General features: G+C 37.2%; 1 protein-coding gene across 2 annotated transcripts in view; it reads left to right on the top strand.

Moving 5' to 3' along the window:
* The window catches only part of LOC150078070 (vascular endothelial growth factor receptor 1-like), a 341587-nt gene that overhangs the window by 126621 nt on the left and 198558 nt on the right, over positions 1-16408 (top strand). Inside the window, exon 5 of one of the 2 annotated variants that reach the window (XM_090385266.1) lies at positions 2247-2392. In XM_090385266.1, the coding sequence (XP_090241392.1) occupies positions 2247-2392 (146 nt within the window). Of the gene's footprint in view, positions 1-2246; positions 2407-16408 lie in introns of those variants that run through there. The other variant, XM_090385267.1, reaches the window with a different exon arrangement.

The raw sequence follows: 16408 nt of genomic DNA, 5'->3' as shown, positions 1-16408 counted from the left end.
CCCATCAGAGTCTGATAAACATCTGGCTCTCTTCTCCTTGAATAACTCCTCGTGTGAATGTAGATGCAAAATACTCATTTAGTTCAGCAGCTATCTGAGAATGACCATCTACAGTCAAACCATTGATATCAAGTCGACCAATCTGATTCATCCCCCTTCCTTTAAGAGTTTATATAAGTAAAGAAGTCTTTGCTGTTTTTCATTGCATCCTTTGCTAAAGATTTTTCATAATCTGCCTTCGCTTGCCTAACCTCCTTTGTGATTTGATTACAGACTAGCTTGTATATACCATAGGCTTCTGTGTTGCCTGACAATTTATGTGTATCCCATGCATTTTTCTTCTCTGCCACAAGTCTCATTAGTTCATCTGACATGCATTTGGGCCTGAACCTAAAGCAGTATTTCTTAGTTAGAACAAAAAGCCTAGTAGCTTCCAAGATTATTTCCTTGAATGCTTCCCATTTAGAATTTGCTGTTGGTAACATCATCAGTTGGTCCCACTGTATAGAACCTAAAAAATCTCTGAGACCACTGTAGTTGCCTTTATGAAAGCAAAAACCCTTCCCTTTACCCCTGATGGTAGTTAGATCTTTAAGTAAATCCCACATCAGTACACTGTGATTACTGCTACCTAGTGGTTCCTTTATCTGTAAATTTTTAATGCATGAATAATCACTGCTGGTAATCAGATCAAGGGTGTTACTCCCTCTTGATGCCTCTCTAACATGCTGCTATAGAAAACAATCATCCAATAAATCCACAAAAGCCTTGCTAGTGTGCGAGTGACCAACTCACAAATTCTAGTCTATATCTGGGAAGTTAAAATCCCCCCATTATAAGACAGTCTGATTTACTGGCCCACTCTATTTCTCTGTATAATTGTTCATTGTACTCATCAGAGTCATTAGTCCTATAACAAACTCCTACCTTCAATTTTGCTTTCCCAGTGCTTATTTCACCCCAAACTGACTCAACATTGCATTGTAAATCTATGTCAACTGGATGCACTTCCTTAGATTTTGTTTTTCTTAACTGCATAACCCCTCCTCCAATCCTATCCTTTCTGTACACATTGTACTCCCCAAATTCCAGTTCTGCATCCCTTATACCTGAACGGCACCAAGCTCTGATATCCCAATAATATCTGCCTTGGATGTCTTAACCAGCACTTCAAATTCATCAAATTTGTTTACTATACTCCTAGCATTGGTGTATATGCAAGTATACATGCATGTGTTCTTAAACTTAGTTACTGTAACATAGCCCATGTATTTACTTGTTTCATGACCCCCAGCAGTTTCTGAAATCCCCAGCAACTGGCTCACTGGGTTGCTGCTCATTTCAATAAAAGCAGTGCAAGAATCATTTCCACCTCTGTCAGCGGCTACTGTTAACCTATTAGTCTGTGAATCCCCCCCCCCAAGCTAGCAGTTTTCCGACCCACCTAACATTGCCTCGATAGCATCAGCAAATATTCTTGCACCTTTTCTATTTAAGTGTATCCCATCTCTGTAGAAGCAATCTCTCCTGTTAACAAGCACAGACCACGCTGAGAAAAATTCTACCCCACGAGCCCTGCACAATCTCTCTGGGACCGAATTGATTGACAAGGCTCTCATTATATATTCCCTCCTATCCTGTCTGGGCAGAATTGCAGACACTTTCAAATTTAACCCTTAACTCACGACTTTTTTTCAGCATTGACATGTATTGGTTTAATAAATCTTCAGATCTCCTACACTTAATGTCATTAGTGCCGTGTACAATGCCTTTAAAAGATGATACCTGCTCTACAACATCATCAACTTTTGCCCCTGGCAAACATACCCTGGTCCTATTCCACCTATCCTTTTTGCACAAATATATTTCCCATTTCTTGACAATTAAGTCACCAACAATTTGCTAAGGTTGCACCGAAAAGGCTAAAATGCAATTGAAAGAGAAACGCAGTTGAAAGTGCTCATGATGAAATTTATTGAACCATTATCTGGTTGTAAAGGAAAAATCTGATTTTTCTGACCATGTTGATGAAAACCAGATATGTTCACCTGTTTGCTTTTCTAGTGATAAATTTTTTAAATGTTTATATCTTTATTTTCTGTCTACCTTATATTATAGTATTTCATAAATGATATCTTTTTCATATTTATTTATTGTTTTATTCACTGGTTCACTGTTTTCATTTTTTTTAAGTTTCTGAATAATAGTTTAAAGCTAAATTTAAACTGTAATTTTAACTTTTTCAGCTGATACGCTGCATATACCTCAGCCACAAATTAATGTATCAGAATTTATGCATCCAGTTTTAAATGGTTCATTTTCCCTGACCTGTTCTGTAGCTGTAGATCGAGGAACTATATTACTAATGGAATGGAGCTATCCTAATAAAGATGTAATATGTTTTGTGTATATTATGAGAATATTTATTTTAATCATACTGTGAGATATATTTTAAGAAAATGTATATTGTAGAATACAGTCAAGTTTATAATTATACAGAATAATTTTTATACCTTTTGAGTGTGAATGTGGGAAACCAAATTTATTCAATCTTAAAATTGTGTTTTATTTTTCAGTGAATTTGTTTTAGAACAGTGATATCCTATACTACTGTAAGATTCATTGTTGTTTAAATTTTTCTTTTTTAATGCAGCCACATTTTAAAATCAGCAAATAAAATTCATACTTAAGAATATTTTTTTTGATGCCTGCTTGTTAGGTAATATACATTTTCCTTGGAGATTGCTGATCTCAGCAATAATGGGAGGTACACAGGGGAGGTACCCATAGACTGGAGATGTGCAAATGTGATCCCAATTCACAAAGGAGGATCAAAGGCTGACACAAGTAATTATGGACCTGTGATTTTAACTTCTGTTCCAGGAAAATTAATGGAGGCACTGATTAAAGAAGCACTACAGGATCATCTAGACAAGACATCAGTTATAGCTCGGATACAGGATGGTTTTATTAAGGGAAAGTCTTGCCTGACCAATTTGATTGGATACTATGATGCAGTCACAAAAGAACTGGATGCAGGGAATAACTTTGATATTATATATTTTAATCTTAGAAAGGCCTTTGATACTGTTGCACATGGAAGACTGCTGCACAAATTGGAGCAGTGTGGCATTGGAGGCAAATTGCTGCTATGGATAAAGGGATGGTTGAGGGGGAGAAGGCAGAGAGTAGTAATCAATTGACACTGCTCATTGTGGACTAATGTTATTAGTGGAGTCCCTCAGGGTTCAGTGTTGGGTCCATTATTGTTTTCTGTATTTATAAATGATACTGATAATGGTATATCAAGCTTAATATCCAAGTTTGCAGACGATACAAAGGTTGGCAGGGTTGTTAAGGACACTACTGATGCTATACTGCTGCAACAGGATCTGGAAAGGTTGAGCAGATGGGCTGAGAGGTGGGAAATGAAGTTTAACATTGACAAATGTAAAGTAGTACATATGGGGAAACAGTAACCCCAAAGCAACGTATCAACTCTGTGGTACTACACTGACAGTGGTAGAGAATGAAAAGGACCTGGGGATAATTGTGCAAGCAGATATGAAGTTCTCTGAGCAGTGCAGATGGGCTGCAAGAGTAGCTCATGGTGTCTTGTCAATGATATACAGGAATTTTTCTAGCAGGGATAAGGAGGTGATTATTCCCTTGTATAAGGCAATGTTCAGGCCACACCTTGAGTACTGTATACAGGTCTGGAGGCCTCATTTCAAAAAGGATGTAGAGCTTCTGGAACGAGTACAGAGAAGGGAAACAAGATTAGTGAATGGAACAAAGGGTTGCTCTTACGAAGAAAGGCTAAAGTTTTGCAAATTACAGTGTCTGGAGACTAGGCACCGGTGAGGTGATCTGATAGAGGTGTATAAAGCCTTGAATGGTTTGAGCATGCTCAATGCCGATGGGATTCTTCCTTTTGCTCAGAATAATCACATGAGAGGGCATAAATTCAAATTGAGGAAAGACAGATGTAGGATAGATGTGCAGAAATTTGCCTTTAGCCAGCGGGTAGTTGGTTGGTGGAACAGACTTCCATCCCTTGTTGTGGAAGTTGATAGCCTAAATAAATTAAAGGCTCAGCTGGATTCGAACGAATGGAGGGGTGAAATGTGAGTGGTTCTTTTTTTTTTTTTTTTTTTTTATTTCTTTGGCTGATGCTGCATAAGCTGCTTTCTTGCATCATATGCCTCTGCTAATGCTAATAATAACTGTAATCTGTTATAATGTGTATTTCATCATTTAAATGTGTGTGTGTGTGCATGCATGCGTGCTTGTGTATAAAGATACCTGTTCTCTGTTAATAGGACTGGCTCTATGCATGGGCACACATTGTATTTTCCTGAGGTCCTACACTTTTAGAGGGATACTGACAATGGAAATAGCTAGTGTCCCCAAAAGGAGGGCTGCATTATGTACTGGGATTGTGGGGGATCTGGTAATGTAAAGATGGCCCTGTCTATCAGTATTATTTAGATTCCCCATCCAATGGGCAGTCAGACACCGTTGTGTCTGACTGCTCATTGGATGGTTTTGTTCTGAGATGACTACTCATTTCAGGACAATTATTTCCTGAGATGTTAATATAAAGGGAAAGACATCAAAGACATTAGTTCATAGTGGAATGGGTCATGAAGATCAGCTATAATTTTCAGAGAGTTGGATGCCATCAAGCAAGGTCCAAATGACATTTATTTAGAGATAGAAATACCTAGGTAAATCATTAGTAATGTAGATCTCCTTGGTTCCATGGAAATGAGGATATATATCAGTTTCTTGTCTGTTTTGTTACTTACAAAACATATACAAAGGCTTTTGCAAAAGATCATTATTATTATCTACTGCAATCAGGAATGAAATTGAAATGCTTTAGGATATACTGTGCTATATTGTACCATAGTATTGTGGCAGAGTTGCTATATCTGTAAGCATATCATAACATCTATCATTGCCAAATAGCACTTAAGAGTAGTATAAGGTAGTATAAGAACAGGGTATATAAAATGTATTAATAAATTATAGAATAAGTTACTTTGATAGCTTAATGTTTATAAAATAAGATGAAAAAATCTTGTGTCAGTTTCTTAAAATGCAGTTTCTGAAATTTAATCTTTTTTATATTAGTATGTATGAATACTCCACAAAATGAGCATCATTCAATAATCAACTTTTTGACCAAAGAAGAGGGCAGGAATGCTAAAGAATTCTATGAAAGAATGACTAGCATGTTCTGGGGAAGTACTCCCCAGTTATGCTACTATTGTTAGATGGTTGTCAGAGTTCAAAAGAGGATGGGAGTCTGGTTGACCATCTGAAGCAATCAATTCTAGGAAAAATGAATTGAAAATCTTAGAAAACAGAAGAATTAGCATTAGTAGAAGCATATGATGCAAGAAAGCAAGCTTATGCAGCATCAGCCAAATAAAAAAAAAAAAAAAAAAAAAAAACCACTCCCATTTCACCCCTCCGTTTGTTCGAAATACCTGTTCAGCTGAGCCTTAAATTTATTTAGGCTATCAACTTCCACAACAAGGGATGGAAATCTGTTCCACCAACCAACTACCCGCTGGCTAAAGACAAATTTCTGCACATCTATCCTACATCTGTCTTTCCTCAATTTGAATTTATGCCCTCTCAGGTGATTATTCTGAGCAAGAGGAAGAATCCCATCGGCATTGAGCATGCTCAAACCATTCAGAGCTTTATACATCTCTATCAGATCACCTCACCATTGCCTAGTCTCCAGACACTGTAATTTGCAAAACTTAAGCCTTTCTTCATAAGAGCAACCCTTTGTTCCATTCACTAATCTTGTTGCCCTTCTCTGTACTCATTCCAGCAGCTCTACATCCTTCTTGAATGAGGCCTCCAGACCTGTATACAGTACTCAAGGTGTGGCCTGACCATTGCCTTATACAAGGGAATAATCACCTCCTTATCCCTGCTAGAAAAATTCCTGTATATCATTGACAAGACACCATGAGCTACTCTTGCTGCTCGTCTGCACTGCTCAGAGAACTTCATATCTGCCTGCACAATTACCCCCAGGTCCTTTTCATTCTCTACCACTGTCGGTGTAATACCACAGAGTTGATTCGTTGCTCTGGGGTTACTGTTTCCCATATGTAGTATTTTACAAATTTGAATGTTAAACTTCATTTGCCACCTCTCAGCCCATCTGCTCAACCTTTCCAGATCCTGTTGCAGCAGCATAGCATCAGTACTGTCCTTAACAACCCTGCCAACCTTTGTATCGTCTGCAAACTTGGACATTAAGCTTGATATACCATTATCAGTATCATTTATAAATACAGAAAACAATAATGGACCCAACACTGAACTTTGAGGGACTCCACTAATAACATTAGTCCACGATGAGCAGTGTCCATTGATTACCACTCTGTCTTCTACCCTTCAACCATCCCTTTATCCATAGCAGCAATTTGCCTCCAATGCCACACTGCTCCAATTTGTGCAGCAGTCTTCCATGTGCAACAGTATCAAAGGCCTTTCTAAGATCCAAATATATAATATCAAAGTTATTCCCTGCATCCAGTTCTTTTGTGACTGCATCATAGTATCCAATCAAATTGGTCAGGCAAGACTTTCCCTTAACAAAACCATGCTGTGTCCGAGCTATAACTGAAGTCTTGTCTAGATGATCCTGCAGTGCTTCTTTAACCAGTGCCTCCATTAATTTTCCTGGAACAGAAGTTAAACTAACAGGTCTATAATTACTTGTGTCAGCCTTTGATCCTCCTTTGTGAATTGGGGTCACATTTGCACATCTCCAGTCTATGGGTACCTCCCCTGAGTCCAAAAAAAGCTATCATAATTATGGCTAAGGGTTTGCTTACTTCCGTTGCCGCCTCCTTTAATATAACTAGATAGATCCCATCCACCTCGGGTGCTTTTTTATGTTTATCCTCAACAATTTCTCCTTCACTTTCCTCTCAGTTATTACAAAATCATCTAGCTCACTGCCAGGATTTACTTCACCTCTGGCATTCCTCTTCCTGAATAACTCCTCATGTGTGATTGTAGATGCAAAATACTTATTTTGTTTGTTAGCCACCTGAGCAGGATCCTCAACTGTTGAACCATCAATATCCAGTGGACCAATCTGATTCATACCTTTCCTTCTAGAGTTTACATAGGTAAAGAACTCTTTTCTGTTTTTCTTTGCATCCTTTGCCAAGGATTTCTGATAATCTGCCTTTGCCCCTAATCTCCTTTGTGACTTGGTTACATATAAGCTTATATCTATCATAGGCTTCCATGTCACCCATTAATTTATATGTATCCTATGCATTTTTCTTCTCTGCCATATGTCTCATTAGTTCGTGTGACATCCATTTAGGCCTAAACTTTGAACAATATTTCTTAGTTGGTATGTAAAGCCTAGTAGCTTCCAAGATTAGTTCTTTGAATGCTTCCCATTTTGAATTTGCTGTTGGTAACATCGTCAGTTGGTTCCACCGTATGGAATTTAAATACTGTTTCAGACCACAGTAGTCACCTTTATGAAAGCAAAAACCCTTCCCTTTACCCTTGATGGTAGTTACCTCTTTGAGTAAATCCCACTTCAGCACACTTGATCATTGCCACCTAGTGATTCTTTTATCTGCAGATTCTTGATGCATGAAGAATCACTACTGATAATCAGATCAAGAGTATTACTTCCTCTAGTTGCCTCCCAAACATGCTGCTGTAGATAACAATCATCCAATATATCCACAAAAGCCTTGCTAGTGTGTGAGTGACCAACCCACAAATTCCAGTCAATATCCAGGAAATTAAAATTCCCCATTATAAGAGACTCTAATTTACTGGCCCACTCTGTTTCTGTGCACAACTGCTCATTATACTCATCAGATTCATTAGGCCTATAACATTACACTCACTTTCATTTTTTCTTTCCCAGTGCTTATGTCACATGAAACTGACTTGACACTGCACTGTCCAGCGATGTCGACTGGCTTCACTTCCTTGGATTTTATGTGTTTCTTAACTAATAGCATAACCCCTCCTCCCTTCCTATCCTGTCTATCCTTTCTGTACACATTGTACTCCCCAAATTCCAGTTCTGCAGTACTTATATCTGTGTGACACCACGTCTCTGATATTCCAAAAATATCTGCCTTTTGATGTTGTTAACAATACCTCAAATTCATCAAATTTATTTACCAAACTCCTAGCATTGGTGTTGTACACGCAAGTATACATGCACCTATTCTTATTCTTAACTACCCTAACACAACCTGTGTGACCTTAAAAAAGTACTTAGCATTTCCCACTGAAGCATTTTAACAATAATACACGAGAATTTGGGAATGTCCAAAGTTTGTATAAGATAGGCTTCCAGAATCCTTTTCATTCTTAACAAACATCAAAGGGTGGAGTTATTAGAAGAGAATTTAAAATCAATTTTTAGTAATCGAGATAGATTTTTTATCCTATTTAATGATTTGAGATGAAACTTGGCTAAGTTTTTATGATTCTGAATTGAAATTTGAAAGCATGCAATGGAAGCACTATGGATCTCAAATTCTGAAAAAGTTTTGAACCAACTATCAGTTGGAAAAGGGTTGACCTCAAGTTTCTGAGACACAAAATAGTTGTTGTTAATTAATTATCTTGCAACTAAAACAACAATAATGGGAATATTATGCTATCATTATACCAAAGCTAAAAGCTGCAGTTTGGGAAAAAAGAGAGGAAAGTTGGGTTATCAGGTTTTGCTTCTCAATGACAGTGCACCTTTGCACAAAGCCTGGGTTTCACATGCTAAAATAGTAATAGTATTCACTGTATAGTGCAAGGAAGCCACTGGCAAAAAAAAAAAAAATCAATCAAATAGATAAGAAAACACAAATTATATGCTTCCCTCTTTACACAGGTAAGTATCCAGTTGACCCTTGAATTTACTCAAACTGTCAGCTTCAACTACATGCAACGGCAACTTGTTCCAGCTATCAACAATTTGCTGGCTATAAAAGAAAATTTTCTGCAATCTAATCTAAACCTCAAGCTCTGTAATTTGAATTTATGACCCCTAGTTCTGGAATTGTTTAGAATCTAGTGTATAGTGTTATCTGTAATGTGGCTCCAGGGGTTCCCCCAACTCTGCATCAGGCAATATGATGAATACAAAACTGTGGGATTGTGTTGTTCATCCGGCCTCTTAGTTTAGGGGCTTTTGTTTTCACACAGAAACCTCTAGTTTACTGTCCAACACCAAGAGGAGGTGGGCCAGGCAGTAGGGAGTATGAAGCTCTGGAGGTGTAAACCCTGTGGTAGCCAAGGCTACAGACAGGGAGAATCCAGTAAAAAAAAAAAAAGTGAAAGTAGAAGATAGTAGTGGGGAGACAGGAAGTGAGGGTTAAAGTGAAAGAGGGGGTACGAGACGCCCATTCTTCACTCTTGCCACAGGTGCAGTTTGGGTCATAAGTCAGCCCTAAGAAGGTTAATTTTGCCTTTAGGGAGCTGTGACCTGTTAATATAAAGGTAGTGAAGTTTAAAACCAAAAGACAGATAAAGCTCTAGTGGCTCCAGGGGTTTCCCCCATCTCCACATTGTGTATTTTGTGTGTCACAGTACTGCTAGAGGTTTTAAAAAGTGTAAAATGCATGTTAGTGTTGTGTAGTGTCATGTTATGTTGTTCCTCTGACCATTTAGCTGTTGGGCCCCCGAGGGGATCCCCCCCATTGCCCATCCTTAACCACGTGGAGGCAGGCAGGCAGTTTTTTTTTTTGGTAGTTGTTGGCGCATCGGCTTCTGTGGCCATAATGCATCTCCCAAGGTGTTTTTGCAGTACTTTGATCCAAGCCCGAGGTGGGATTCGAACCCGCGACCTTTGGGTTGCCAGGCAGGTGCTTTACCCACCTGGCTAGCCCGGTCGGCCAGGCAGGTAGTAGAGGGATTGCAATGGTACTCTGGCAGATCCTGCCGCTTAATTTCCGATGATTTCAGCGGCAAGGACCTATGTATTAAAAAAAAAATGCACATGTTCAGATAGAGTAGGGGGTTGAAGACTGAAGAAGGGAGGAGAAAGGCAGAAGTATGTAGATGAAAGGGAAGGCATCCCTCTGATTCAATGGAGATATCGCCATCAGGCAAAAGTTGGAGAGGGAGAGAAAGAGTCCATGCTACCGCATGGATAGATCGCCATACGTCCATTAAGATGTGGTCAGGAATCACCAGCAAGTGGTCTGCCAGGGTGGTCTGAAAACTCTTTCCATACCTAGATGGCATCAGGTTTGAGTCCAGTCCGAGTTTGGAAACCAGGGTACAGTGACTGCATTTTGCTGGGTTCCATTCTACTTATTGTCTTGTGCTGCCTGAGGCAGTTCCAGTTAGGGTCCATTACTTGGGGTTTGTATTTAGTGTAGAGTTCTATTCTAGCCTTTTCCAAAATAGGAGTGTACAGTTTCTTCTCGGTCCATTTCTTGCTGCAATTTGTGCCCTTCTTCTTGCAAAGAGGGCCTGCACTATCTAGTAAGGGCCTTATACTCTTTGTCTGTATCCAGAAGGTGGTGTTCCTGGTCCTGGGGAATAAATCTAACTCTGGTGATTAAAAAACCATGCAGGTCATCATATAGCTGGCACTCATGAATAACGTTTCGCCAACTCTTGGGCTCACTGCAAGCACAGAGAAAGTCTTCCAGAATACTAAGGGTTGCAAGTTTTTCGTTGAAGGCACCATGCCCCATAAAGAGAAAGGTTGTGTTCAGTCCTGGTTGGAACCATTGTGGTAATTTTGGGAAAACTTTGTCTACATAGGGTGAGAATCTTCGGGTGACCTCACCCTTAGTGGTGGTGGTCCATCTATTTTGTCATTCTTTTCATAGGTGAGCTGTAAGTTGGATTTTTTTCTCTTCTCTTATCATTTGCTGGTTCAATGATGAATTCTAGGGATGTGACTGAGATTCCTTTTGACAAGTAATATAAAAGACCACACCATACAATCTCCAAGTCCAAGAGGAGGGCCACTGCCAGGACCTGGAGTGCCAGTATACTAAGTGCTACAGCCACGAATCACAGCGAGTAAGATTGTTTGCTGTATTGAATACAAGGTTCTTCTGTTGACTGCCATTGTTATTTTATGGTACCAAATTGCAGCTGCATAGGATATTGCTGGTATAAATGTTGTTTTATAGTACAAGGCAAGTATACACTTGTTCAGGTCCCAGTCCCATCACGTAACATGGGTGACTAGAGCAGAGTAATTTCTGATTTTTGCTCTGATGTGCTTGAGGTGCGGATGGAAAGAGAGGTTGCTATCAAGAATGACACCAAGGTACTTCAGTTGGGTGGTGAGTTTGATAGTAACTCTGTTGATTTTTATCTGTGGTGGCCTCCTTATATTCAGGATCCTCTGAGTAAGATCAATGAGATTTTGAGGAAATTTTCCTCCACCCAGTTTTGCAGGGTTGCAAGTGCTTAATTTGCCTGGGCTTCCAATTCAGCTCTGTTGTCTGTGGCTATAGTCAAAATGAGGTCGTCAGCAAATGCTTAGGACTGCACATCCCCAAGATTCATATGGAGAAACTCATCAAAAATGATATTCCACAGCAAGGGTCCCAGGACCGACCCCTGTGGGCATCCTCTACGAATCGCTATGGTAATCCGCTTGTATGGCATGACAACTTCAATTTGCCTAGTAAGAATTCCATCTTCATTCATTTTACTAAACCTCAATGGAGTGCCTTATAAAAAGTTTATGGAGTTCCTTATAAACCTCAATCAGGTCACATCTGAAGTGCCTAATGGTCAAGCTCTGTAACCCACATAATCATTCTTTCCTCATATGGTCGTTCTTCTGCCAATCTCACCATTCGAGTTGTCTGTCTTTGAACCCTTTCAAGAAGCTCAATGTCATTTTTCAGATGAAGTCTCCATACTTGAACAGTGTATTCCAAATGTGGTCTTACAATTACTTAATACAATGGGATTATGACCTCCCTATCTCTACAGGATAGCATTTGATAAATCATTGATAGGATGCCATGGGCTTTCCTCGCTGCCTGTTTACATTGTTCAGAAAACTTCATATCTGCCTGTACTGTAACTCCCAGATCCCTATCCTCCTCCACAGTTTTTATTTCAACCCCACCAAATGTATAATTTATTTGTGGGTTGCTATTCCCCAAGTGTAGGACTTTGCATTTAGCGGCATTAAAACATAGCCACCACTTCTCTGACCATCTTTGAAGCCTGTTCAAGTCATCCTTAAGGAGTATTGCCTAGCACTGATCATTGACTGTGCCAATCTTTACATCATCTGCAAATTTTGACATCATGCCTTCTATCCCTTCATCAATGTCATTTATGAAATTGAAAAAGAACAGTGGGCCAAGAACCAATCCTTGAGGGACCCCACTCCTGATGTTACATCATGTGAAGAATATCCATTAATCACAACCCTCTGCCTTCTGCCCTGCAGCCACCCAGCAATCTATCTTAGAATTTTACCAGATTCTAAGATAGATTGCATATCTGCCAACCCAGATTGTGATGGAGAATCTGTTCATTTTGACTTGATTTGGCCCATTCTGTATCTTATCTTACTATCACAGTAAAGTTTCTCTGTCTTTTTGCAAAACCCCCGTTTTTCTCTCTCTTTTTGCAGAAAATAGTAAAACTGTACTTTCACTTGCCTTTTATATTTGTGAGGGTCATTTCCTGCATGTCTTGGGGCACTTGAACAAGTAGGTATTGCTTTTTATTAAATGGATTTCATCTGTGAAGAGTCATCATGCTAAGTAATGCTGGCATCTGTTGTTTATAATGTTCTAACATCAACAGATGCATTTGAATGAGATGTAGAATGTGCATCACTTGAATAGAATTCTATTTCAGTATCAGATGACATATTATAAAAAGCAGATTTAATGTCATCAGCTTCAACATACTGTCTATCCCTGTTCCAGTGTGCCAATTCACCCCTGATGTTCCAGGCTGTAGATACATTATAGCAACCCTCTGGGGTGAAATTTTATAGGAAAACACTTTTTACAAAGTGTTATGTTTTGTTTTACAAAACATTTTACTTTTTACAAAGTGTTATGTGTGATGTTTTGTTTTTTGCCAACTAAAGAATTAAAAAAATTCAGAAAGCATAACCTTCAAAAAATTTTACCTTTTCTTCTTGTGGAAAATGCTAAACTAGATAAAATAACTTCAACATAAACCAAGATTATATACTAAACTAGATAAAATAACTTCAACGTAAGGAAAGGATATATGAAACTGTGAATCAAGTATACAACTTTTATAGTGCTCTATAGACAGTGGGACTGGCACTAAGCAAATTTCCTAGTCAGAATGCAGTAGTTCAGTCAGTGTGCTGATATCGCTCCGTTGTTCATTTAGGCACAAAAATTGCAATTTGTTTGGATGCGAGTTTGCGTTCAGGCAGTGAATGTATTAAAACTGGAATTTTTTTCTTAATTTTGTTAACGAATAAAGCCATAATAAATACCTGAGAATAGTTTGCCAGAGTTCTTCAGTTAGACATGAAAAAAAAGAAAAAAGAAAAGTGAACTTTATTCTGCAGGTTTTCATTTTCAGTGAAATGTGTAGAATACTGGCCTAGGGATGATACCCTCTCTCAACTTATAAAGAGATCAAGATTAATAAAAGAACTTAAAGTTTATTAAAAGGTAATATATGTATATATATAATTATTAGAGATTTATCTTTAAAGAAAAAAAATTGTGTGTTTAACTCCTTTGCTCATGTTGCTGATAGATTCTAGAAATATGAGGTAATGCACTGCCATTCCATATCATTAAATTAATAAAGGCTTCCTTCTTAATCACAGTTAAAAAAGACCAATGAGAGACAAGTGCTGAGACAATATGAGAACATAAAAACAGGTTGAAGTGGTGAAACTTCACTGTAAGGTGTCTTATAGATGTTTAAATAACAAATAAACAAAAAAAAAAAAGCATTAGTGTATATATGTTGTACCATCAAGGTGATTTGTATGCTAATATGATCCAGTGAAGTATTACAACTTTAAATATTTAATACACTTATAGCAAAATCTGACTAATTCTATGAATGAATTTGGTAAATTATAAACTTTAGTTTGATGCTAATGACATTCTATCATGATGGCACTCAAAAGTTTGCTAGCTCCAAACAGAATTCATAGATGGCAAGTTTGCCCAGCTGGGTTATTGGAAGTGTTAAGTTGAATATTATTTCACCTTAACTTAAATATAATTATATTGAAATTTTACTGAAATGTTTGCAGACCTTTCTGGTATGGGACATGTGTTACCAAGGGACATGATGTTGAACAAGTTTTATGAAACATACTGAAACAAATCAATTTTCCAAAAAAAAAATAAAAAGTTTCCAGTACTTTTGAATATCATTGAAGATAAATAAATAATATTTTGCAGATCATTTCTGACAATTTCAGTATGAGAACCTATATGATGCTATTATTAAATAAGAAAGAATTGATGTACAGTGGTCCTTGGGGAACTGACAAGTGTACAAGGAAGCATAAAAATAAATTATTCCAAGTCATTCTTAGCATTTTAATTATTTCTCATAGCAGTGTTAAGTTTCAGAGAATATTTAACCTGGTGAAAAAAAAAAAGCTGAATTAGATCTCTGGTGCAGTTTTAGAAATGCTCTCAATGGCCAAGTCTGAACAGCAGTGCCATTATTATAAACAAAACTTTGACTCATCATTTCTGAAGATGAACAATGTCTCTCCTACAGTACCTTTCTTGAAGCAGTCATAATCAACCAATGTCTAACAGATAATCCAAACAGAAATTCACAGTAAGAAAAATTTTAGGTAAGCTAATATGTACCTTTCTTGAAGCAGTCATAATCAACCAATGTCTAACAGATAATCCAAACAGAAATTCACAGTAAGAAAAATTTTAGGTAAGCTAATATGTACCTTTCTTGAAGCAGTCATAATCAACCAATGTCTAACAGATAATCCAAACAGAAATTCACAGTAAGAAAAATTTTAGGTAAGCTAATATTTAAAAGAATACTATCCTAGTAAACAATCCAATAGCTGTATTTTAATGTAAAATGCATATTTTGTCAGCAAAACTTAAAATTTATAGTGCAGCGTGAACTTACTACTTTTTACAAAAAAATTCTTATTTTCCTCCTGTTTTTTGGGTAGGACTCCTGAATTTTACAAAAAAAAAAAAAAAAAAAAAAAAAAAACACCTATTTTGGGAAAAAAACCTCTCATTTTCCTCCTGCCTACCTGACAAGCTTTTTGAAAGTCAAAAGTTGATAGCTATGTTTTTACCAGTTCTTCTATGTGATTGACTTATTTTTTATTAAATTTATTGACTATATTATTTATTCTTTTATCTCCCTGGGAAGTTGGTTAAAATTTGTAAATGAAGAAACTTTGGGTATAATAAAACAATTACCTACATAACTACTTCAGTAATGTTCCATTTAAAAAATTAAATAATAAAATAATGAGGACAAGAAAAATAAACAGAAGTAAATATTATTGAATACTTTTACCAACAGCCTAAGAGGATATTCTCACATATGGGAATGAATGGAAAGGAAAGACTTCAATTTTTTACCTGTGATTTACACAGAACACTTCCTTACAACTTTGGTGGCCACAAGAAAGTGTTTTGTGACCAGTGGAACACCTTAAACTGCACTAAAAAATCAGTGCAAAACATATATTCCCAAGAAGAAAACACATTATGATATGCTTTATTTAGCATGTAGAATCTTGGTCATAATCTCTTGTCATATAATACAGGTCAAACCATTTATCCAACAAGCTTTCATAAATGAGACAAGCTAATTTTCAGAATTTTCTAGTTTTTTATGACCAGTACATATAATACCTGAACTATCAGCAAACTGTGCTCTTAAACACTGCTTGGAAATGGCAACCAGAAACAAAGTGCTTCATACTTGTGACCAGATACCTTTGGCACAATACATGCTTGTCTTTTTATTAACCAAAATATTAAATAACTATAGAGTATGCAATTATAAAGGCAAAAGTAAAGAATACAGCTATAAACACCTCAGAAAAGTTTTACATGGTTGTTCAGTTAGTTACCAAACTTTTTTCTGTGGATTTTTAATTTCCAAAGCAATGCAAATAATACACCCCAGGGATGATACTTTCCACTCACTTTATAAAGTAATAAAGATTTTTTTTTCAAAGAAAATAAATTGAGAGATGTCCTTATCCTTTGGGAGACAAATCATTCTTGATTTGGCTTCTGATATAGATAAGGATATGTCCTCATAATCTCTCTATTCACAAATCAGTTCTTGAGCAAACATGTCCTAAACTGAGTGCAGTTTTTGGTAAGTTTTAATTATTGTGAAATTTAATATAAATATTGTAGTGTACAATATT

This window comes from Mastigoproctus giganteus, chromosome 11, assembly GCF_048544385.1.
Source record: "Mastigoproctus giganteus isolate SK-2022 chromosome 11, ASM4854438v1, whole genome shotgun sequence".
Taxonomy (NCBI): Eukaryota; Metazoa; Arthropoda; class Arachnida; order Uropygi; family Thelyphonidae; genus Mastigoproctus; species Mastigoproctus giganteus.
Note: the sequence above shows the minus strand (reverse complement) of the source record. Positions and strands in the feature narration are given on the sequence as shown.